The sequence below is a fragment of the Uranotaenia lowii genome, chromosome 3, assembly GCF_029784155.1.
Source record: "Uranotaenia lowii strain MFRU-FL chromosome 3, ASM2978415v1, whole genome shotgun sequence".
Classification (NCBI taxonomy): domain Eukaryota; kingdom Metazoa; phylum Arthropoda; class Insecta; order Diptera; family Culicidae; genus Uranotaenia; species Uranotaenia lowii.
Genome location: NC_073693.1, coordinates 177,382,445 through 177,407,243, shown reverse-complemented (window position 1 = coordinate 177,407,243; position 24,799 = coordinate 177,382,445). Strand labels below are relative to the sequence as shown.

The 24,799-nt window shown below is 38.1% G+C and overlaps 1 protein-coding gene across 12 annotated transcripts in view; it reads right to left on the bottom strand.

Annotated features, from left to right (window-relative positions):
* The window catches only part of LOC129757488 (cell adhesion molecule Dscam2), a 223,983-nt gene that overhangs the window by 14,853 nt on the left and 184,331 nt on the right, over positions 1–24,799 (bottom strand). For 6 of the 12 annotated variants that reach the window (XM_055754736.1, XM_055754737.1, XM_055754742.1 and 3 more), the window contains exons 7-16: positions 20,512–21,129; positions 20,217–20,344; positions 15,379–15,515; positions 13,809–14,695; positions 12,669–13,748; positions 12,453–12,605; positions 8,350–9,492; positions 8,143–8,292; positions 7,806–7,976; positions 865–1,016 (exon numbers count right to left, since the gene is read on the bottom strand). In XM_055754736.1, the coding sequence (XP_055610711.1) occupies positions 865–1,016; positions 7,806–7,976; positions 8,143–8,292; positions 8,350–9,492; positions 12,453–12,605; positions 12,669–13,748; positions 13,809–14,695; positions 15,379–15,515; positions 20,217–20,344; positions 20,512–21,129 (4,619 nt within the window). The remainder of the gene's footprint in view (positions 1–864; positions 1,017–7,805; positions 7,977–8,142; positions 8,293–8,349; positions 9,493–12,452; positions 12,606–12,668; positions 13,749–13,808; positions 14,696–15,378; positions 15,516–20,216; positions 20,345–20,511; positions 21,130–24,799) is intronic. The other 6 variants (XM_055754739.1, XM_055754741.1, XM_055754746.1 and 3 more) reach the window with 1 other exon arrangement.

Genomic DNA, 24,799 nt, shown 5'->3' with positions numbered 1-24,799 from the left:
TAATGATTGTGAAATTGTCTGAAAAAAAATGCTTTGCGAGAACTTTTTCACATATGGTTTGAAAATTATAATCAGGAAACTCTGTTAAGGACGGTGATCCAAGCAAAACCATATATTTCACGGAACTGAAATCATCTCACCATAGGATTGGAATTGTTCCTTTATTATTCAGAAGGCACGGTTCATTTGGTCTATTCTCAGAAGTCGCTTAACGACAGAGTTTGCTTGAGATGTTCATTCGATTCGAGCATTGAAAACTTTTTCAAACTCTCCTGTACAGTTTTTTCCACGTATTATGATAAGAAAATCCCGATATCTAGTTTTGAATTGTAAGAAACTTTGGACTCGAAATTGAGGTTCTTTAATTGTTAAATTAATGAACTCCAGGGAAATAAAAAGTGACCTGAGCTTTAATTCATTTGAAATTTTATCAATTCTACAAAATAAAGGTTTTGAAAGGCACCTTTAAGCGCATTGATTCGGTTGATTGAATTTTAACAAGTTTTTACGTTATCATCACATCAAGTAGAACTTCAAGATTGTTTATGAGAATTGTGAGGATGCAATTTTTGAAGTTTGAAGACGTTTTTATAAATTTTTTATTTCTTTTATAATGTAAAATAAAACAAAATGAAAGGAAATAATCAACTAAACGAATTTTGTTTCGGAAATAATAAATTTTAAAAAGCATAATTTGGGCTACAAAAACCCATGTTGCGTCATCAAAGGTAACACCAATTGGCACAAATAGATAAGAACTTCAAAACACATTTCGGTATGAAACAGACTGAATTAATGAGTGCGAGAGATGGCTAAAATATATCAACGGATTGGATAAGAATGGCGTTATAAAAATAAACTTACATGATAGTTTTCGGTTTTAACATCATGATACACAAAAGATCCTCTTACCGAATGGTATGGTCCACTGTAAACATTTCCACTGTATGAACTTTCGCTGTACGTTTGCTTGTTCAGCTGAAATGTTGCATACGGGCAAATGTCTTCAATGTATTCTGGAAGCAGAGAGAATCAAAACAAAAAGATGGGAAAAACTCCATTAGCCACGGTATGAAACAGAGGGAAAAGTTTTCCGCTTATTTATCCATCGAGGCTGTTCGGACATTGTTCCAGTAGGAAGGAAACCTAGAGCGTTGGCTGAAATAATTCCGAATAAAAGGTTGCGTCGCTTCCAACGAATTCAAGTACACCTAGGTTTTTTTTACACGGTTTTTTTTTACGCGGTTTTTTTTTACACGGCTTTTTTTACACGGTTTTCGGGAATTAACACGGTTTTTTTTTACACGGTTTTCGCGAATTAACACGGTTTTTGAGAGAAAATATTCTAAGTCCTTTTCAAAGGAAAACACTTAGAATCTTTTTGAAGTTGGGAAAATCTTATCTCTTAGACAAAGAACATGATACATGAGACCTGAGACCTGGGACCTGAGACCTGGGACCTGAGACCTGAGACCTGAGACTTGAGACCTGAGACCTGAGATCTGAGACTTGAGACATGAGACATGAGACATGAGACATGAGACCTGAGGCATGAAACATTAGAAATTAGACATGAGACCTGAGTCCTGGAACCTGAGACAAGGGATATTAGACTTGAGACCTCAGCATGAGACATCAGACCTGAGACCTGAGACCTGAGGCATGAGACAAGAACCATGAAACATGAGACTTTAGACCTGAAACATGGGACATGAGACATGAGACATGAGACATGAGGCATGAGACATAAGACATAAGACATGAGACCTAAGGCATGAGACAAGAGCCATAAAACATGAGACCTGAGGCCTGAGACATGAGACTTTGGACCTGAGACCGGAGACAAGCTGCTAGTATTAGTACCGCGAAAAATAAGCTTCGCTCCGATTTCAACATGCGACCCCTCTAGTGAAAGGGTTTGACTTGTGGGTGACGAAAAATAGTGTCGCGACTTCGTTAGTACAAGCTACTAGTGTTAGTACCGCGAGAAATTAGTTAAGCTCCGATTTCAACTTTCGACCGGTCAAGTGAAAGGGTTTGACTTGTAGATGACGAAAATAAGTGTCGCGACTTCGCTAGTACAAGTTACTATTGTTAGTAACGCGAGCAATTAGTTTAGCTCCGATTTCAACTTTCGACCGGTCGAATGAAAGGGTTTGACTTCTAGGTGACGAAAAATAGTGTCGCGTGTTCGCTAGTACAAGCTACTAGGATTAGTACCGCGAGAAATTAGTTTAGCTCCGATTTCAACTTGCGACCCCTCTAGTGAAAGGGTTTGACTTGTAGGTCACGAAAAATAGTGTCTCGACTTCGCTAGTACAAGCTACTAGTGTTAGTACCGCGAGAAATTAGTTTAGCTCCGATTTCAACTTTCGACCGGTCGAATGAAAGGGTTTGACTTCTAGGTGACGAAAAAAAGTGTCGCGTGTTCGCTAGTACAAGCTACTAGGATTAGTACCGCGAGAAATTAGTTAAGCTCCGATTTCAACTTGCGACCCCTCTAGTGAAAGGGTTTGACTTGTAGGTCACGAAAAATAGTGTCGCGACTTCGCTAGTACAAGCTACTAGTGTTAGTACCGCGAGAAATTAGTTTAGCTCCGATTTCAATTTTCGACCGGTCAAGTGAAAGGGGTTGACTTGCAGGTGACGAAAAATAGTGTCGCGACTTCGCTAGTACAAGCTACTAGGATTAGTACCGCGAGAAATTAGTTTAGCTCCGATTTCAACTTGCGACCCCTCTAGTGAAAGGGTTTGACTTGTAGGTCACGAAAAATAGTGTCTCGACTTCGCTAGTACAAGCTACTAGTGTTAGTACCGCGAGAAATTAGTTTAGCTCCGATTTCAACTTTCAACCGTTCAAGTGAAAGGGTTTGACACTATTTTTCGTCACCCACAAGTGAAACCCTTTCACTAGAGGGGTCGCAAGTTGAAATCAGAGCTTAACTAATTTCTCGCGGTACTAACACTAGAAGCTTGTACTAGCGAACACGCAACACTATTTTTCGTTACCTACAAGTCAAACCCTTTCACTAGAGGGGTCACAAGTTGAAGTCGGAGCTTAACTAATTTCTCGCGGTACTAATCCTAGTAGCTTGTACTAGCGAACACGCGACACTATTTTTTGTCACCTAGAAGTCAAACCCTTTCATTCGACCGGTCGAAAATTGAAATCGGAGCTAAACTAATTTCTCGCGGTACTAACAATAGTAGCTTGTACTAGCGAACACGCGACACTATTTTTCGTCACCTACAAGTCAAACCCTTTCACTAGAGGGGTCACAAGTTGAAGTCGGAGCTTAACTAATTTCTCGCGGTACTAATCCTAGTAGCTTGTACTAGCGAACACGCGACACTATTTTTCGTCACCTAGAAGTCAAACCCTTTCATTCGACCGGTCGAAAATTGAAATCGGAGCTAAACTAATTTTCCGCGATACTAACACTAGTAGCTTGTACTAGCGAACACGCGACACTATTTTTCGTTACCTAGAAGTCAAACCCTTTCACTAGAGGGGTTGCAAGTTGAAATCGGAGCTTAACTAATTTCTCGCGGTACTAATCCTAGTAGCTTGTACTAGCAAAGTCGCGACACTATTTGTCGTCACCTAGAAGTCAAACCCTTTCACTAGAGGGGTTGCAAGTTGAAATCGGAGCTAAACTAATATCTCGCGGTACTAACACTAGTAACTTGTACTAGCGAACACGCGACACTATTTTTCGTCACCTAGAAGTCAAACCCTTTCACTAGAGGGGTCGCATGTCTAAATCGGAGCTAAGCTAATTTCTCGCGGTACTAATCCTAGTAGCTTGTACTAGCGAAGTCGCGACACTATTTTTCGTTACCTACAAATCAAACCCTTTCACTTGACCGGTCGAAAGTTGAAATCGGAGCTAAACTAATTTTCCGCGATACTAACACTAGTAGCTTGTACTAGCGATTTCGCGACACTATTTTTCGTTACCTACAAGTCCAACCCTTTCACTAGAGGGGTCGCCAGTTGAAATCGGAGCTAATCTAATTTTTCGCGGTAAAAACACTAGTAGCTTGTCTCAAGTCTAAAGTCTCATGTCTCAGGTCTCATCTTTCATGGCTCTTGTCTCATACCTCAAGTCTCATGTCTTATGTCTCATGTCTTATGTCTCATGTCTCAGGTCTCAGGTCTCATATCTCATGCCTCATGTCTCATGCCTCATGTCTCATGTCTCATGTCTCATGTCTCAGGTCTCAGGTGTCATGTCTTAAATCTCAAGTCTCATGTCTCAGGTCTCATGTCCCATGTCTCAGGTGTCAGGTCTCGTGTTTTATGTCTTAGGTTTCTAGTCTCAGGTCTCAGGTCTAATGTGGACTTAGGTCTCAGGTCTCATGTCTCTAGTCTACATTCTCAAGTCCAGGTCTCAAGTCTCAAATCTCAGGTCTCAGGTCTTAAGTGCCAGAACTTCAGAGCTGCAGAATTCGATTGGTCTTTTTTTACACGGTTTTCGGGAATTAACACGGTTTTTTTTTACACGGTTTTCGGGAATTAGCACGGTTTTTTTTTACACGGTTTTCGGGAATTAACACGGTTTTTTTTTACACGGTTTTTTTTTACGCGGTACGTATATCAGTGTAAAAAAAAACCTTACTGTATTCGAGGGAAGCCGTTTCGAAGTGCGTAGAAAACTTTCAAAGTTTGTTAAGAAAAAGGTCACGACATTTGTTGAACAAAAACACTATAAAGATTATGGTTTACAAAGCCTCTTCTGTATACTACTCGTTTCGTTTCGATCCTATTGAGTTTATGACGACTGTTTGAGATTTTTTAAATTACGATATATTCATATAAATTTCATTCATCAAAGTCAAAGTTAAAGATCCTGTTTTTGGGCAATCGCAATTTTCGAAAAATCCATTGAATATTCCACGATGAAACATGCAATAGATTGTTCTAACTAAACCTTTTTTTCTATTTTTTTTGAAACAAATTTGAAGTTTTATTCAGTCAATAACTCAATAACGCCGGAACAGATATCAAATGCTTCTTTTGTCACTCGGAGCTGGTTCATCGCAAGGGGGGAATAATAAAAAATAATGCAAAAACTAATAAATTGGAATATATTGCATGAACGCTTGTATGCAATAAATTTGCCATACCATTGCACAAATCAAGTAATTTCTTATCGGAAAATTAAATAAAATCAAGCATACAAAAGGTGATAATACTTCCATCTTCCACAATTAGTTTCTGCTCTGTAATCTTTCGGATATTTGAAAAATTTTACGAACCACTAACTACTAGACCTCCACTGTTGACGACCCGGAGCCAGCAGCGTCTTCAAGATTCTCGTCGACAGTTCGGATTTCGGCGGCTAGGCTTCGCCGCCACGAGTTTCTGGGCCTGCCGTTACTTCGATGTTCCTCTGGATTCCATTCAAGCGTCTCTCTGCGAATCTCGTTCTCATCTCTTTGCAGCGTGTGTCCAATCCATCTCCACTTGCGTTCCCGAATCTCAATTTCTAGCGCCCGTTGATGACACCGGCGATGTAGTCCTTATTTGAGATCCAGGCCACCAAGCGCAGATGATGCTCCGCAGGCAGCGATTCAAAAAAAAACTTGCAGTTTTCGCGTCGTCACCGCATATGTTCACCAAGTTTCGCACCCGTACAACAATACGGATTTGATGTTTGTGTTGCCAGATGTTTCGGAGACTCGCAAACGCAAATCGGGTCTTTTCGATCCGGGTTTCAATGTCTTTTCTGGTACCACCATCACTCCACTTTCTCAACTTACTGCCACGAAATTGGAAGGACTCACTGTGTTGATTTCCATCGACTTGGTCTTTTCGACATTGATTTTAAGAACTGATGCCTTGAAGCTTTCGGTGAGGTTGTCGATTTTGCTCTGCATGTCTTGTTGTGTTTGGGCGAGCAAAACAATATCGTCTCACTCGGTTATCAATCCAAAACTAAACACTTTTTTAACATTGATGTACAGTTTCACTGCATCATATCTTTCAATTTGGAACCACTTCGGTTAAATTTCTTACATCTTTGATCTCGCTCAAACTTGATTAAAAAAATGGCTTTGCCAAAATTGCTGCGAACACCATCAATAAAATTATTTGTTCCTAATGTTTTACTTCACAATTTATACTTTTCTCCATTGGGAACCCTCCCCACAGCATCAGAAACAAACTATCAGAATGTGTCACGCTTATCACTCCCCCAACCAGCATTTGAATTCTTAAATAAACCAGGAACCACTTCGGCAACTTCTACCGGCCGATTATTGTAACATTTTCCATTAGTTTTTTTTCTTTAATGCCTAGTTAAACTTAAATTTCGCTAAAATTGTTGATGGAGGAAAAGAAAAACACGTGCGTTGCCAGAAAGTCAGGGCTTACTACGCCTTAACATTAACTGGTAAAATCACCTTAGAACTTTTGACGAACAATCTTTGGACATTAAGTTTTTAGAAGCCATTAAAGTTGAAAAATGTTGCATGATGTCCCAGTTGACGGTAATCAGTTTTTGTAACATTGCACAATCGATGGGGAGCAGTTTAAAATAGATTCAAAGATCACCGGTGTGATGAAATTTTTGATGTGAACAATAAAAAGTGCTTTTAGGGACCTGGTCGATTTTTAGATTAAAGCTGTTTTCCTGATGACATGATATACAAATCCAAGTTTTTACACTTTTTTGAGTTATAGACGATAAACGATTTGCCTACGTTCGTTTTTTTTAATAAACAATAGAACTGGCTGACGCACTACCTGGTGGATGTTTTCGATGAAACACTGTTGTATGCACTGTTGTTTAACCAAAACACTTTCAAAAAAGTGTGAAGAAATTTAATAAGTGACTAAACATTACTATTTAGACTATGTAATAACACAGCTACGTCCTGCTTATTGAATCAAACTAAGAAAAATTTGGAAGTTTTGTAACCCAAACAGAATACAAGTACAGTTTGACCTTGTTATTGATCTGCGCATTATGTCAATCATTTTACTGAACAGTTCACAACGTTCAATAAAAAAAAATGTCGCGAATAAAAATTCAGCTGTCAAGCTTTCGACTTCAAGAAAAGGGTTCTTTTTTACGAACTCCAGTCAAGTCAAATACTGGCCGGTAACAAAAAAAATCCTTGTATTCCACGCGGCACTCCATATGTTGGTGCCTTCAGATGAAAAAATTACTTACTGCAAGGTTTCAGGTCATTTGGCAGAAGCACGAGCTGGCGCAAAGGACTTGAAATTTGTATGGAGATTTTCAGCAAAATGTATGAAAAATCGACATACTTTCACTCTTTGTGTTCTAAAATATGTTTCCAGTAGTTCAAACATTGAAAAACAAGTTTGTAGAAGATTGTGACCCGATTGTGACCGTTCACGGTATATCGATGAAATGCGGAAAAAAATCACACATTCGATTACAATTAACACATCACAGTCAACTCGTATCGCGTCACAATCTTCTACAAACTTGTTTGTCATTGTTTGAACTACAATTCCTTTAATTCTGAGCTGAGCTTTCAAGCATACTAGAAACATATTTTAGAGCACAAAGAGTGAAAGTATTTCGATTTTTCATACATTTTCGAAACAGGATTTTAAAAATTCAGTAAATTATAGAAAGAAATCAATTCAACATGAGTTCGGTCGATAACGAAAACCTCCCACTACAAATTGAGTATGAAATAGCACAACTTAATCGGCCTCTCCCACAGATCGCTTTCAAGATGCTGTGAAATGTTTGGCGCTGCCCTATTCGTCGAAACTTTGCCTCGATGGAAAGCAAAAGGAAGAATAAAGGAACAATGATTACCATTTCCTTCGGCTTTAAAGCTGCCGGAATCGACCGAGTTGCTGTTGCGGCTGTTTTGTTGGGCCCGCACTGCCAGATACTGCTGATCCCGGTTGTGCTTGTTTTGAATGTTGGCAATCGACGGGGACTCCGACATTGACGTTGACGGTATTCGGTTCTGGTTATTTAGCTCTGGGGATAAATTAATTCCGTGAGTCAAGAGTGCGTGGATCCGGACCGAAAAAACAAATCAAGAGGGTGTGGGAATCCAACAGGAGAAAAATGTTTTATTCAACAGAGTGGAAAGTTTAGGTTTGCAAATAAACGTGCCATCAAACAGAATGGAAGGACAACTTACTTCTTTTCCGGATGAGAAGTGCGGCTGCGATGAGCACGCATAAAATAAGGATGGACAGACAAAGTGGCAACAGGACCTTAATATTGGCGTAGAACGGGTTATCCCCAAGATGTGGAGAAACGGGATTCGTTAGGTCAGGGTGGACCATTACTGGAAGTAAAAGGATACATGAATTATAGATGCTGACACATGATAATCGATGAATACCTCCTGCGGCGGTTAATGTAGTATAGTTATAAATGGCCATCGTAGCTCCGGCATTGTTGTAGGCCGTTACCCGTAGCTGATACTTGGTGGCCGGTTGCAAATCATTCACGGTGAATATACGTTCCGATGCTTCGATGTGGTTGGAAATTGTGTTCCATTGAGGACGCCCGTAGACCCGATTTTCAATTGAAAAGTGCAGAATCGTACAGCCGCCATCACCCCAGGAATCCAGCCAACAAGTAACAGTAGTTGAATTGTGAGTTATCATCTGTGAATGTTTCGGTTGTACAGGTGCAAGACCTTTCGTCTGTGTCTGGACAATATCACAGGGAAGACCGGTTCCTATTTTGTTATGAGCGGTTATGTACAGTTGATACTTTGTTCCGCACCACAAGTTGACCAGCACGTGGGTGTTGGTTTTAGAATCAATTCGTATTTCCTCCCAGTCGCCCTGTTCCCTCTTATAGTTGATAACGTAGCCAAGAATGGGCGAACCCCCGTTTCTATTGTCAATCCATTCGAGTAACAAACTGTCTGTATAAGTGTTGATAACCGACAGGTTGGGAGGGTCTGGAGGAACCTTAATTTTTATATGGTACACAATTTCATCCCTTCCCCAATTATTTTCTACGCTACAAGTATAATTCCCAGCATCAGAATGCTGGCAGTCTTTTATGTATAAGGTGCCATTTTTAGCAATTAACTTTCTTGTTCCCGTGTCCATCGGCTGATCGTCTTGTCGCCAGATTGTAACCGGTGCCGGTGAGCCGACTTTGCGACAAGGTAGCACCAATGTTTCCTTCCACGGAGTCGTAATTTCCTGACTGAACGAAACAATTCTCGCTGGAACTTTATTGTTTGGAGGCACGGTTATCACTTCTGATTTTTCTCCCTCCCCCATTTTGGTGGACGCAGTCAGCCAGAATTGATAAGTCCCGTGCTCCTGCAGCCGAACCGTTTCGTGTATCTCGGCATACGGGACCAGTGTGCGCTTGTGAGTTCCTTCCCGCCCTCCATCCACCAGCGACATGTAGAAAGTATAGCCCGTTATGATGCCATTCCTGTTGGCCGGTGGTAACCACGAGATTATGATCTTTGTACTTGACGCAGGCACGGCTTTGATGGCCTTTGGTGCGGAAGGGACTGTGGATGGATGAAAAAACACATTTTTTTAATTGGAGCACTGCAGTTGATGCTGTCCTGAAAATATTCGATTAGATGTTCTTAAGTCATGATGATGTCGCTTCCTGTTATGTGGAGTTAGCTGCTACTGCGATGGCGCATTTTGTAATAAGAGTAGCAAATTGTTTTTTTTATGATCAATTCAAAATTTATTAACTCGATTCTTATAAGTTTATTAAATTTTCTGTTGAAGTTAGAACTTGAATAATGTTTTGTGTATTAGAAAGTGAAACAACTCGCAGAGAAAACTAGTGCATTTAATCGATAGAACTACATTATGGAATCAAGGTTCTGGCGTTCTTTAAATCTAAATCTAATCTCTTGGACTCCAACAAATTTTCTATCGAAACGAAAGAAAATTATTCAAGTTAGTGTAAAAAATATCGAATTAATATACTGTATTTAAAATAAATAGAAAATTATTCGTGCCAGAATCAATAATCAAATTCTTTGAAACATTCAATGATGGATAACATTGTGCCAGAAAAATCTCAATAACGTGGTGTTGGTAAGTTTGTTTTAAATTTTTCTGGCTTTTTGGCCAGAAAATCGTCTGCAGATCAACTAAAGCAAAATATCCGTTTCGGGAAAATTAGAGCTGTAGTTTGTTGGCGTTTCCCTGGCCGTTAATGTTAACCGATTTTGATGATATGAGATATATTTATGTAGGTAGTTTATTCTTGTTCCTCAAAATTTTAAAATCAAGTCGATAATTATAACCAGCTTATCAAAAGCTGGATCAGAAAGAAAAAAAAAACCTAAAATGAGCAAAAAATTCTCTCTCTATTTCAATTGCACCTTTAACATCGGTTCATATAACCTTCTTTTGATTATTTACAATGTGCAGTACATGGTACCGCCTTGATGTCACGCGCCGGATTCCAAACTGAACAAACTGCTTCTTTCCTACATTTCCTAAATATATCGCATCAGAGGGTCACTCAAGTACCAAATTACTTATTGAAAAAAACAACTTGCCCGGCTTGGGAATTGAACCCCGATCTTTGTGGTGAGAATCGAACCACAAGACCACGCCTATACACTGTTCTAACTGAAACTAAAACTCGAAGTGGTGATATGATTTTGAAAGTACCTCAATGAACTTTTTGTGACTTCCCGTTTTGAGCACTTTTGTGCCCTTTATGTTATGTCCCTTACAACGTACATAGAAATCACTTTCGCAACTTTCAAGTTCATTAATGAGTACATATAGTTCATTCATGAGAATTGGGAAAATAAGTCACATACAACGTACATATTAATCACTTTTGGAACTTTCAAGTTCAATAATGAGTACATAAAGTTCACTCAAGGGAATTGGGCAGTTGATTCTCTTTGTCAGCCAATATGAAACTTTCATAGCATTCATTCAAGTAAATATGTGACTTTTGGTTGCTTGGGTAGTTAATAGAATTCAACCGAAGTAACCATAAGCACTAAAGCTTTGCATTTTTATAGCTTTATACCAGCATTCAAGTGCATAATTAGACTATATAAGCACATACAGGGCATGTTTTGCACAATGCTTTTAAAATACAACATAGCTCTAAATTAGAATGGCAAATCCTATACTTTCGAAGCATTAAATTGACATCACACAAACTTGCTTTATTGCTTTTTAGCACTATGTAAGCACTACAGTGGCATTAAGCCAAAGCACAATAGCATTGATTGATGCTGAATTAATGCAAATTTGGGGCACCGGATGACAAAAATTTGATTCATATAGAGCTTTTTTCAAAGATTTAACGCGGACCCAAAAGGTCCCCAAGCAGAGTTATTGAAAAATATCCAACCCATGGATGTCATGAGTTCGATTCGAGGTCATCTTCAGCCGAAAAATTAAAAAAAATCATGTAGAAAATTCAACTGGCGAGATGGTTGGACCCAATAAACTTCATTTTACCATTTTACTCGTATTTTATTCACAGTCCATACGCAAATGCCCGCACCTTGGCCTTAACCCCGGCCATAAGATTCTGCACAACCTGTGAATCAACCATTTTTTTTACATGTTAACACGTTCGTCTTGGTAGTTTTGCTAGCCGGGCCCAAAGACATTTTCAGAGAGAGAAAGCAAAGAGGGAGAACTCCCATATTTGAAACGTGTGGCGAAGCTGAGCGGTAAACTCAAGTAAGAGAGCGTCACCTGCTTTTTGATGTGACGGGGCCCAGCAGGAAATACACCCGTCTGCCGAATATGGGTGACGTGGCGACGAACATGTTAACCCATACTTTCTTCAGTTCCTCGACTGTCTTCACTACCTTAGGTCGTTTAAAAAGGTGCTGCTTCACAATCGCCCAGTTCCAGAAGGCCGGATTTGGCCTCATGCCACTTCTCCAAGGACGTGCTGGAGTGGTATGCGGACAATAAGGTCAATTTCGTGCCGAAAATGTTCAACCCTTCCAACACTTCGGAGCTCCGCCCCATCGAGAAGTACTGGGCGATTATAAAGAAGCACCTTCTTAAACGACCTAAGGTAGTGAAGACAGTCGAGGAACTGAAGAAAGTATGGGTTTACATGCACATGGTTGTGCAGAATCTTATGGCTGGGGTTAAGGCCAAGGTGCGGGCATTTGCGTATGGACTGTAAATACAATACGATTAAAATGGTAAAATAAAATTTAATAGTTATTTTTCAATCCCTGAAAATTTGATGGCAATCGGAGGAATTTTGCGAATCAATTTTGTGTGTGGCAATTTCATCATGGACACCCTTTAAGGGGGATATTGTTCATCAGGTTATGTCGTGAGACGGAAAACCATGTATAAAAATTAATAAAAAAATAATTGAACGTAACAAAGCTTTTCGAATTTCCCTGGTTGATTTTTAAGCGGTGTCCAAAGCTATGTTTAACCTAAAGTTTTATGTTTTTATGAAAGGTGAAAAATGCATGGCTCTTTTCAATGATCCACTCACCATCCTCATGAGTAGTACAGAAGAAGGATGTCGTCCGTACTCCATCACCAACCTTTGTGAAAGCCAGCACCCAGAAGGTGTAGTTGGTGAACTTTTTCAAATTCTCCAGTGTCATATACTGGTTGTTAGTTTTGGCAGTGTAGGGTTCTTTTTCTGAAAAAAAAAAAAATTAAATTGAAAAGTATCGTAAGGATGACTTTCCCTCGTTGAATTTACCATAGAGATCTTCAATTTCTATGTAGGATACTTTGTAGCCGGTGATTTTTCCGTTCTGTCCTTCCGGTGCCGGTGGGGACCACGTGATGTAGATGGAGGTCGAGCTGAGAACATCGCACTTGGGACTGTCGGGTGGTGTGGAAGGCACATCTTCGAGAGTGCTGAGGGAAATCTCCTTGCTCGGTGGACCACTGCCCTGACTTGTGTAGGCCTGCACTACGATATTGTATTGGGCACACTTCTTGAGATTGGTGAGCGTTGTTTCTCCACCGAAATGCGTTCGCACCTCGACTGTTTTGAAGTTGAATCCTTGTGTAGGATGTATTTCTTTATCGTAAGGCCCGGAAGCCTCTTGGTAGCCTACGTAATATCCGAGTAAATTTCCGTTCCACTGTTCTCGATCGGGAGCTTCCCATGAGAGAAAGATTTCGGTGGAACTTTTCGGTTCACCCTTGATGTTCAACGGTGGACCAGAAGGCACTTCTTCCAGTGTGGTCACCTGAATGACTTCCGAATATTCAGATGCCCCTAATTTGTTTTCCGCCGATATACGGATGTGATATGCTTTGGCTGGCTTGAGATTTTGCAAGGTGATTACGGTTTGAGTTCCGGCTACGGTGATGTGCTCAGCCGATTGCCATAGATCGGTGACAAGCTTGTACTCAACATTATATTTCTCGATGGGACTGTTGCCAGCAAATGGTTGACTCCACGAAAGTTGTAAAGTTCGCGACTGTTGGGAGTTGATACGTAAATTTTTCGGGGGCTCTGGAACTTCTTGGATGACTAACTGAATGGTCATTTCATCATGACCGAATGCGTTTGCGGCGTGGCAAACATATATTCCGGTGTCTTGTCTGTAGGTATGAGAAATTCCCAACTCAGACACCATTCCATCATCCAGAACTTGTTCCCGAATGTTATAACGATTGTCTAGAGATTCGTCTATATGCTGTTGAGAATTTTGCATTTTCCATTTGATATCGATAGGATTGTCACCTTGAACGTTACATTGTATATGAATTTGTTTATTCCGTGGAGATGTTATTTGTTTATTTTTTGTGTTGAAATGTGCAGGCACTGAAACAAGAAACAAATTATTCAAACATTTGAAAACTTTATATTTTTAACAAAACCTACCGTTAACCTTGAGGAAGATAACTTTACTAACGCCAGTTCCGATGGAGTTTTTAGCTTCACATAAAAAATGTCCCTGTGACTCTTTGGTGATCTTTCGGAACTCAAGAGTCCCATTGGGATAAAGTGATACGTTAGGTTCATACAGAAAGTCTTTGTACTCCCCGGGCGTGTTTCCAATTGCTTTCTTCCACGTGATTGTCGGCTTCGGGTGACCTCCCGCTTGGCAATGTAGTGCGATGTCCTGACCCGCTTGGGCGCTGGAATCTTTTGGCTCAAGAACCCACTTCGGTGGTACATTTACGGTTAAGGGGACTGTAAAACTCTCGCTCCCTGCCACGTTGCTAGCGATACATGTGTAGTTCCCCGAATATTCCGACGTGATATGTTCGATTACCAGACTGGCCGAATATTCGTCCAGCCGGCGTATGACTTCATTTCCGGTGCCAATGATTGGCTTACCGTTACGTTCCCATCTGAAGTTTACCGGTAGATCACCTTCCAAGATTTGGCACGAGATAGCAGCTCGCATTCCCTCACGAAGCATGTTGGTCATTGCCTGGATGGGCATAATTTTTGGCGGCACAATCACCTGTATCTCGACGTTCCGGCGGGCCGTTTGTTTCTGCTTGTTTTGTGCCATACAGGTGTACGTTCCGGCATCTTCCGTTCGCTGCAGTTGTTCGATGATTAACGTTCCATTGTTATAGGCTCGCTGGCGCCGGTTGATTGGCAGTGTTTGGCCGTCTCGTTCCCAGTGAATTTTATCAATCGGATAGCCAGCCACGGGACATTTTATCACCAGGTCGCTTCCTGATACACCAGTGATTTTAGGCATTTCTCGAATGTATGGAAGACCGTATACGTTCACTCGAGCGCTATGCAATACCCTTAATGGGGTGGAACGAGTTAAAAAGCAATAGTTAAAAAGAATGTGCATTTCAAATCTTGCAGTAGATAGGATAGGTAGATACGTGTTGAATCAGAACGCAATCTAACGCATTCAATCTTCGAGATGGCCTGGATTTATCAGTTGGGGCCAAGGATGGCAAAAGATTAATGGGTGAATATTTCATGAAGCAGCAAATGAAATACCTCCCATCTGTGCTCGGTGAATTGAAAAGATTGCAAATGACAAGGACTTTCTGTAAGGCATAGCATGTCTCAGAAGTAACATCAAATAGTTTTTTATCATGAAATTCTGAAGTGACTAAAATTTGTTTAATTTAGATCGTATCATTCCTGCAATGACTTGGGTCACTGATAATCAGACTTAAAAATGATGTACATATGTAAATATGTATTGTTTAATATATTCTTTCTTTTTTGGTTCATTAGGAGCAGTAATAAACTTTATCATTTGAGATCTCAATCTAATCAAAGATGTCGATTATGACAGTTGCCATTAGACCGCGTACTTCATTGTGTACATGAAAGGGATCTGATGAAAGAGATGAAACCGATCGGAAACTAGGTCTGCATTCAACCATAGAGGTCACACTAACAACCCCAACACACAATACGGCCCACGCATCCACACATACACACCGCACACATACACATTCCTACTTACTTTCCTATGCTGTTCTGGGCCACACATGTGTACTCCCCGCCGTCCTCTTCCTTCACGTTGGAGATATTTACATGGCTGATTACATCGTCATGAATCGTTACATATTGGCCCACCACAAACCGGGAATTGTCTGGAATCTAGAATATAGGTAGTGAAGCAAAGTGGAAAAGTTTACATGAAAATAAGAGACTTTTTTTCGTTCTGTACGTTGCGTCTGTTTTCCGATCGAAATTGGCATATTTGTTCGGCCGGGTTGTGGATAGGGTGATAGGTAAGGCTCTTATGTTCTTGTTCTTGTCGCAAATATCTATGATTCCACCTCTATGCTTAAGTTTTGAAAATAAGTGAAGATAAATTAACCCATCAAAACCCAAAACTTTCATAATTCTTTTCAAATGACGTTTCAGATAACGTTTTATAAACACAATCTGTAGAAAATTCAATTTAGACTCCATAATTAAATCTGACATCACATCGCATCACATTAAATCTGACATCGTCGTATTTATTCATTATAATATTTGTTTTCAATTTGTAGATTTCGATAAACGTATGTGGTATACCTATTTATACAGCCGGGAATCAAATAACCCCTAAAAGTTTCTCTGCATAAACTCTCTTCTCTTGTTTCTCAACAAATGTTTACAAAATTTACTGTTTTTGGAAGCTTGTTACGAGACTCAAACATGATTTTCAGATAATATCAATCATTTATTTTATAGTTATTCATAGTCGATTTTTAAAACATGCCTTGGGGGAAAAGGCTGTAAGTCAGTTATTAAATGATCAAAAAAGTTCATTTAGTGCCTGAGAAAGCTGCAGTTAGAAGCTGTACGATGCACATATGGAAATATATTTTGAAAATTTCTTAAGATCATGGCCATAAAAAATGTTAAAAAGTGATGTAAAAATCGGATTTTTTAATGAATTAACCGCCAAAGCTGTTCCAGTCACAACAGCAATTTTTTCAGGCTGGTCACAGAACTGTGAAACCCGGGAATACCTGGGAATTGAAAACGCACCGGGAAAAAAACGGAAATTTTCCCCCCACAACCGGGGAAAGTACCCAGCAAACATTTATGAAGGTATAACGCAGGAACAACAGAATTATTCAATCAAATATACCAGATGTAAAGATTGTATTAAACTTACCAAAATAGCATATAGCTACAAAAGGGGAGGCGATATATCTACAATGACAAGATTTCAACGATTCGATTTTCCCATAAAAAGCAAAATAAACAAAAAAAAAAATTCTCGACCGAGATTGAACTCCAGTCCTCCGAGTTCGCTGTCCGATATCTTACCACGATACCAACTCATCAGATGAGATGAGCCACGCTATAGCTCTATAGGTGAGATTTTCGTTTTACGAACCGGTCAAAGGAAGGACCGGATAGAGTGTCAATTGAAGGACCGCTCATTTACAGGGTTGCCAACATTTTTTTTTTTTTCAAAATTCAGGGAACTGGCGAAATCAAAATCAGGTAAAATCAGGCTACGTTAAAGTAACGGAGATTTAGCTCAAAGTGATCATAGTACTTTGAAATATAACAGGTAGGCCATTGCGTTGAACCGCATTTGGCAGCTCCGTGTATGTACACGGCATTCCTACTACAAACAAAAATAGTTATGAAATATTACTGGTTTTCTATGGAATAGAAATCAAAATCGTTAATTTCGTCTTAATTAGCCGTTTGTTTCTTCTGAAAAGTGCTTGAAATCAAAGATTGATTCTCAGAGGTCATATGAAACCGTTAGTTTGCATTAAATTTCCTAGTATTGTATATAAATTGTGAACATTAAAAAAAGAATTTCGTCGTCGTCCCTGAATGTATGATAAAATCAACGAAAACAATTCCTGCATTCTGAGCAAAGATTTTATGAAATAAGCAGTGTACATAATATTTCGATGACTATTAGTCGTTTTGTGAGATTACTTTGGAAATTTTCACAAGAACTGGCTATCACATTACAAAAATCAACAAAAATTTTGTTTTCCAGTCGCCAAAAAAACCCACTAAATAAAACTTTTACTATTTCAAAGAGCCAAACATAGTTGAGGTATTTAAAAGCATTAGCTCATTTTTTTGCATAATTTTATTGCTTACCAATTTTTAAAAAAATAAGATTTTGAATGAATGAATGAATTCCATACATTTGCTAACAATTCTTATAACTATTTTTGGAGCCTTTCACCAACACAGTTGAAGAGGACGGAATAGCCTACCTTGTCTATTTTAAAGTACTATGCAAAGTGATGACCTTTTTTTTTGGTCATTGCTCCACATGTTCACTCTAATATGTGTTGTGAGCCTTCTTGGTTGAATAATTGTTCTGCATCCAGCAATCGAAAGATTCCATTTAAATCTCTTTCATAAATAAGAATTAACGGGAATGTTTCGATTGCTTTGATTTAGCCACATTTTCACTTCAACTATGATACCTACTCCAATTCCTCACTACCCATTTTTCATGACATTCGCAAAAATCAGGCATATTTTCAAAAATCAGGGAAATTCAATGGCTTATCAGGTTGTCAGGTAGAGCCTCGAAAAATCAGGCAATGCCTGAAAAATCAGGCACATTGGCATCTCTGCTCATTTATCGTAAATCAGTTCACTCAAATCGTAAATGTCGAATTAGCATATTCTCAACTTTTTGGAGACATATTTACGAATTGACTAAACGGCAATCCGATTCCACTTCTTTTGGGCAAAGCTTGTCGTAAATGAATGATAGAAAATCACTCAATACCAACGTGTTTACGATGGTATTGAAAATGTCTTACGTCGATTTGGATCATCATTTCTATTACAATTTCATGTTAGCTGGGTACAAAAGTTTTTTTTTTGGATTTTTAACCGATTGGTTTATTCATCACCAGAAAAAAGTACAAAAGGAAACCAAAATTTAGTTTTGATTCCGAGATCAGGGATTCAATTTCAAATTCGGAATTCAGAATTAAAGTTTCATTTTTCAAGCCAGAATAAATACTAAAAAAAAATTTGAAATTTAATTGAATACTCTAATATCCTTTCAATCGCCTCTTATTTGACAAAGCTCACATTTTTAAACACAATATCGGATTTAACGGCGGCTAAAATAACTTTTTCTTAGATTTGACGAAATTGAAAAAAAACCTTATCAGTTTTTGTTGGAATATTTGCAGAACATAATACGTAGAATAAAGAAAATCATCTCACATTTTCATAAAGTACAAACGTCTAACTTAATTACAAGGTACATTTGTAATTTGCATTGAATTTACCATTACTTGTGAGAAATATGCAATTTATGGATAAATTTATGTTTTCTCAACTATCGGATATCACTGAATTTTAAAAAATATATAAATAAAGTGAAAAATACGTAGATAGTCCTTTGAAATTTTAAGATTTTTCGAGCTCTGCTAGGAATAAAATTAATAAATCCGGGTTATCTGGAATGGTCACTTTATAAGCGAAAGTAGAAGCATATGAACAATGCAAAATTAATGTTAACTTTTCGATCATTATCCCAAAACACTGTTCACTATTTTTCCGAAAATTAATTGAGAAAAATCGAAAATGAACAAAAATACTTTAGTTGCATAAATTGGACCAATCGGCAATACTGAGTTCCTCTATTGAATTTATTTTACAACTTCAGTCTAAGATTTGAAATTTGAATTCAAACTTTGATTTGACTCAAGTTTTTTTTACTATTAATTCTGATTTTTTGTATCCTCTTCTTAAGCAAACTTCCAGAATTTTGCAAATCATTTTTTAATTGACCATTTTCAAATTATTTCATCAATGAAACACTATCATGCGTGAATATCGAATTTCATTGAGGAATTCTTTAAACATGTTTATATCTACTTTTTAATCCCATTCTAATTTATGTTTTCAAAAGTATTTTCAGATAAAACTTCTGTTTTCAAATTTTAATCTGATGAGAATGTTATTCTTAAATTCAAATTGTAATCCGCATAACATTCTTCAATTTTCAACACATTCTATGAACATATATTTTTTGTGTTTTCAAGATATGAAATCGAAATAAACATTTGGATATGAAATATAAATTTTGCAATTCCTGCTTTGAACACTGAATTTTGGTTTTGAATAAAATCAGAATTTAGGTTTTTAATTTTAATCCCAAGAGCTCTTATATCTGTATCTCCATGGAATTTATTTATTTTTTAAATTTTGGATTCTTAGTAGGAAATCTTAATGTTAGGTACATCCTAGTTGTCTAAAGGGAAAGATTAAGCACATACCAAGCTTTAAACAATTATTCTTTAAAGATACCAGAAATAATGGTCGGTCATTCGAAGGCTCATTTTCATTCTGTTGTTTGTTTGGCATATTTCTTATTTTATGAAAACCCATTTTTTTTATTTATTCCTTCCATTTTGTCAGTTGTTGTTTCAAAATTATTTACAGGTGTTCCATATTTGCATTTTTATTTCAATTTAATGCAATTTATTTTATTTTTTAACTCAAGTAAAAAATTTTCAATATGAAGCTATGGATGCCCAAAGCAGTTTCGGAATGTCCACTTTTGGTAAAAAATGAGGCACTTTAGAATCATGTCCGAGGTGATTTTGTAATTTAAAAGATGAAATTTTGCACAGTTTTTTTTTAAGGTCAATCATTAAAATTTCCATAGTCAGTTGATCATTTTTGATGGTGAGCCCAAATCTTTTTCATGAACAAATCTGTAGAAGCAAAATCTTGCCTTCCCCCTAGTAGCCCTAGTAGGGTTTCATTCGAGCAAAGAAAATAACGAAATATATTCCGGCCATTTGAATGTAACCAGATTGGACGGAAGTGATAAGAAAATCATCTCACCGGAAAACCGTCCAGCTTCCAGGTAAATTGAGGCGGTGGATTACCGGTCCCAACGCACTTTAGCGATACGGATGGGCCCGGCTGGAGCGTCTGTTCGGAGAACCAATACAGTAACTCTGGCGTAGCATCTGGGAATAGAAATGGAAATGAACATATTGATTTCAGTAATTAGTTTCTGTCGGTATGATTGAGCACTCGGATCGTGGTGAATTTTTTATATTTCCTTCGGGAAATTAGGGAAAGGTTAAATCAGTTACCTACTGTCCGGATTTGTTTGATAATAGCGTAAACTTACCCCCCAGTTGTAGCTCGGCAGTCGATTGAATCTGTTCCCATTCGTTCGCTACGAAACATTGGTACATTCCTTGATCTTCCTTCTGGACATTCTTTATCACTATCCTTGGGGTATCGGTGTAGATTTCTATTCGACTGTCCCGAACGATGGGCTTTCCGTTGTGCATCCAGAGCACTTCATGAGCGGGAAATCCTGAGATGATGCACTGGAATTGGGCATCCTTACTAACGTCTACGGTTTGTACTTGGGGCTGCAGGTGTGCAGTTAAGGGTGCAGTGACAGTTAACGTCACCTGGATTGTCTCTTCGCCGGCCGTGTTGTTGACCCAGCACAGATACTTTCCACTGTCCTCGAGGCGTGCTTTGGCAATTTTGAGCAGCCCGGCCGAAATTATGCTGATCCTTTCGTTCAGCTGAAGAGGAATTATTTGATCCTTGACCTCCTTGAACCAGCGATACGTTGGCACAGGATGTCCTTGGGCTACGCAAGGTAACGTCACTTGAGCATTCACAACTACGTGCTTAAGCGAATGTTTTTCTACATTAATTCTAGGTTGTACTAGTCCTTTCGGTTCAGTCACTATCACTCTACCTGGATATGTTGAAACTTGTATTTCACCTGCAATGAAACAATCAAAACGAGCATAGTTGTTGAGTTTCTTATCTCCAATTGGCTTACGCAGAAATATTACAGGAATTCGATATTGTACTAAGAAACAACATTTACCAATTAAAACTCAATTCGTTGCACAGTGGAAGTTTTCAGCCAAAAATGGTACTTAATTCATGCAAGAAAGTCTTGCTTAAAAAGGATTTTTTTGTGTAAAAATACGAAGAATCATTATTTTTCCCTATTTTCCCTTTGTTTTAGATGTAACGGTAAAATTACGATTACAGCAATCAACACCGCAACAAAAAGTGAAAAACCCCATTCTTTTTTATGAAATAATGTCGGCTAAATCGATTGATATATTTACATCAAGCAGCTTATTTTTTTCTTTCCTCTACCTTCGCGGGCCACAAGAAGGCAGCTGCGGGCCCTGATTTGGCCACCCATGATCTATTCTTAGCTCTAAATGAACATCTTTCAGAGATATGATGGCTAGCATCTTTCAAATGCTGAAATCACCTACATACCTACAGAAAGTGTACTATGTATGCCGTGACCGGGATTCGATCTCATGCCCGCTTGCTTAGAAGACTTGAAGACTATCCTCTACGCCACGGGCTGCAGGTTTGAAGCTTACAAATTTAACAAATTTGGTTTGCTCATCATTTCCCTGCAAAAATGCATGACAGCAAAATAGTTGCGATTAGAATAAAAATTTTCAAAGGAAAAAATCGTTACGTAACGATAAGCATTCCTCCCTCCCTCCCTTATGTCACAATTCGTTATGCTCGAGCTTACTCCCTTCCCCCTAGGATCGTTACGTAATAAATGGTACCCCCTTAGCATTCAGCTGGCAAGAAGAGTATCATTCCTTCCAGTTTACAGATTTTAAGTCTTTGAAGTCAGACTCAAGACTCTAGTGAGGATGTAACGGATTTCATTTCTGTTTTGAGTGAGGAAATGGTAAAAATGGTAAAATGACTATAATCGAAACGAAAAAAACTGTTTTGTGCTTAGTTATTAAACCTCAATCATCCCAATTTTCCGTAAACCCTTTGAAAAATATTATTGTAACCTGGGGGAGGAAGACTGAAATTTGCTTTATCGTTTTTTACTGTTCGGCAAAATGTCAGTAATTTTCGAAAATATTTGTAATCGTTTAAATTTAAATTCGTATAGCGAGTCATGTAACTCAGTTGAGATCTTCTGCGTTAATTGCAGCAGATTCAAAAGTAAACATAGAAATCGAATTCACCAGCTAAATTATCCAGTGAAAGTCTACCAAATCGATCGTTAATATACATGAGAACTACCAGAAATCTAATTCTGTAATTTTGAGTATTTTTAGAACAACCATTATTTGAACAATTTGTATTTATCAGCTTCAAAAACTTAAACGAAATTTGAACGAATTAACAAGCATGAACCTGCTAGAATGTGTCAGACAAAACAGAACCTAATCAAAAATGTGTTAAATGAAAAACAGGTTCTTTTCAGCGTTAAAAAGTTTTATTGAACAAAAAAAAAACGAAAAATTTGAACCCTCGCACTCTGGTCGGTAGATTGATGAGAGAAATTTGACGTTTTAGGATTTTTTTTATTCAGTCTTCCAGTCCCGGATTGAAACTAACGAGAATGAATAAAAGTAATAAAAAAAAACTTTGAATCCAATTTCACGAAGATCTACGCAATATGTTATAAAAAATCTTGTATCATACGAGAATGCAAAATAACTGTTGCAGGAAAATTTTGAATAAATTTAAGGGCAATTTCATCAACTGAGCGCTGAATATTTTTACATAAATAAGTATGGTTTATTTGACTTTTCGTGGCCAATTTGATTGTTACAATCAAAATTGTACCATTAAACCTGAAAACATTGAGAAAATAAACAAAATGAAGCATTTGGAGTCTTTTATCAAAAGTTTTTATCCATTCTTCGCACTCTTTTACACAAGTTTTCCAAAATTAAGTCCACTGTAGGCAATTGTCACAGAGATAGGTACCTTGTTGGATAGCAAATTCTTGATGTGATCTACCTTTAGAATCATGACCTGCCTCATAATGTTATGGCAACAATGATATATCGCACAACAGAAAAAGCAAAACGTGATAAGTGCAAATACAGTGAGCGAAATAAGAATAGCACCACTATCTGTTTTTCTTGTTAAAATATAAATGATTGAGAATTACGAAAATTTTCTTCCTCAGTTTGTTCTGAATTGCTTAACGGATAAATCAAGCATAAGTTTACTTTTTTTGGACGTAGCAATTGGCGTTGAGGACCAAAAATGTGAAAAAAGGGGTGCGAAATAAGAATAGCATCACTTGAGTTTTGCAACAAAAACAAGATTATTCTAAGAAAATTTACTGTGTAAAAGTGAAAAATAATGCTTCTACAAATTATATGAATAGATAACTGCATTTTAAGGAGTTTTCTAGAATTTCAAAGGTTTTAAAAGGGGGTTTTAAGAGATGCCCTTCTAGCGTTAAGGAATTTCAAATTTGAGCTTTAATTCTTTACCAAACTACTGAACAAATTAAAATGACGTGAAATGATGAAACAAACATGAAACAAAAAATAGGTCGGAAATCAAAAACTTTGATTTTGTTCAGTAAACCACACTTTTCCCAGTTTCAAGTCGTAGATGGCAGCACTACCTTGCAGTTAAAACCAAATTTAGTCTCAATATTAATTTTCCAGGTTTATTTAGGCCCTATTCATCATTTTGAGGTATTTTCCTATCATAGTTTTGTGGAAGTTCACGCTGCACAAAGCTTTTCCGGAAAGAATCACCTGCACAAAAATGTACAACCGCCAAAATTCCTGCTCATCTCAACTTCCGATTCAATTATAATACTGCTAGCCGTCTGGTCCATCAAGCTCCATCGCAAAGTATAATTTTTTTCTGATAATCGGTCCAAAAAAATCTCTTTTAGTGACCTTGATAAAAAATTATCCATTACAAGATTCGGAACTCTAGCGAAAATTGACGGACAAAATCGAAAAGCGCCACCATCAAATGCTGCGGCAGAAATGCAACTAATTAGTAAAACACGCTAAGGAAAAAAAAACAATTTATAGTACACGGTCGGAAATAACTAGCAGTTTGAGGGTTCATCTGTACGACAAACACCCTGAGGTCTTTCTCTACGTGGTCTTGGCTCTCCAGAATTAGCACGGGTTTTCGGTATCAGAGTCTTCAATCGCTATTCAAAGCTTTTTCTCCCTTGGGGGCTGTTCAGATACCACTTGTATAGAAAAATGAGATCTTAGACCCCCTCCTATCCCTCCGTGGACAAGCGTGGAAATTAAGCAAATCCCAACCCCAGTCTTCCGAAAATCAATCAAAACAAACACTCAGGATGCGTTTCCTGTTGGAAACATTCAGATTGTATAATTTGATAGCGCCTCTCGCAACTGCTTCGCCTGGCTGGTATGCAATCTCGATCAGCGCTCCTATCAGCTATGCAAACCGAGTCGCATCATTCAGAATTATCGGTTTAGCAAACATCGCATATCGGAGATGAGTGAGATACAAACTGATCCATTCTGAATGTAGCTCACTCAGTATCTGCCTGAATTATATGAAATTCAAAATTATTTTTTGCAGGACGAGAAAAATCAAACAGTTGTGCGGGACACCATAAATTCTCAGTAGTTTTAACGTGACGGACG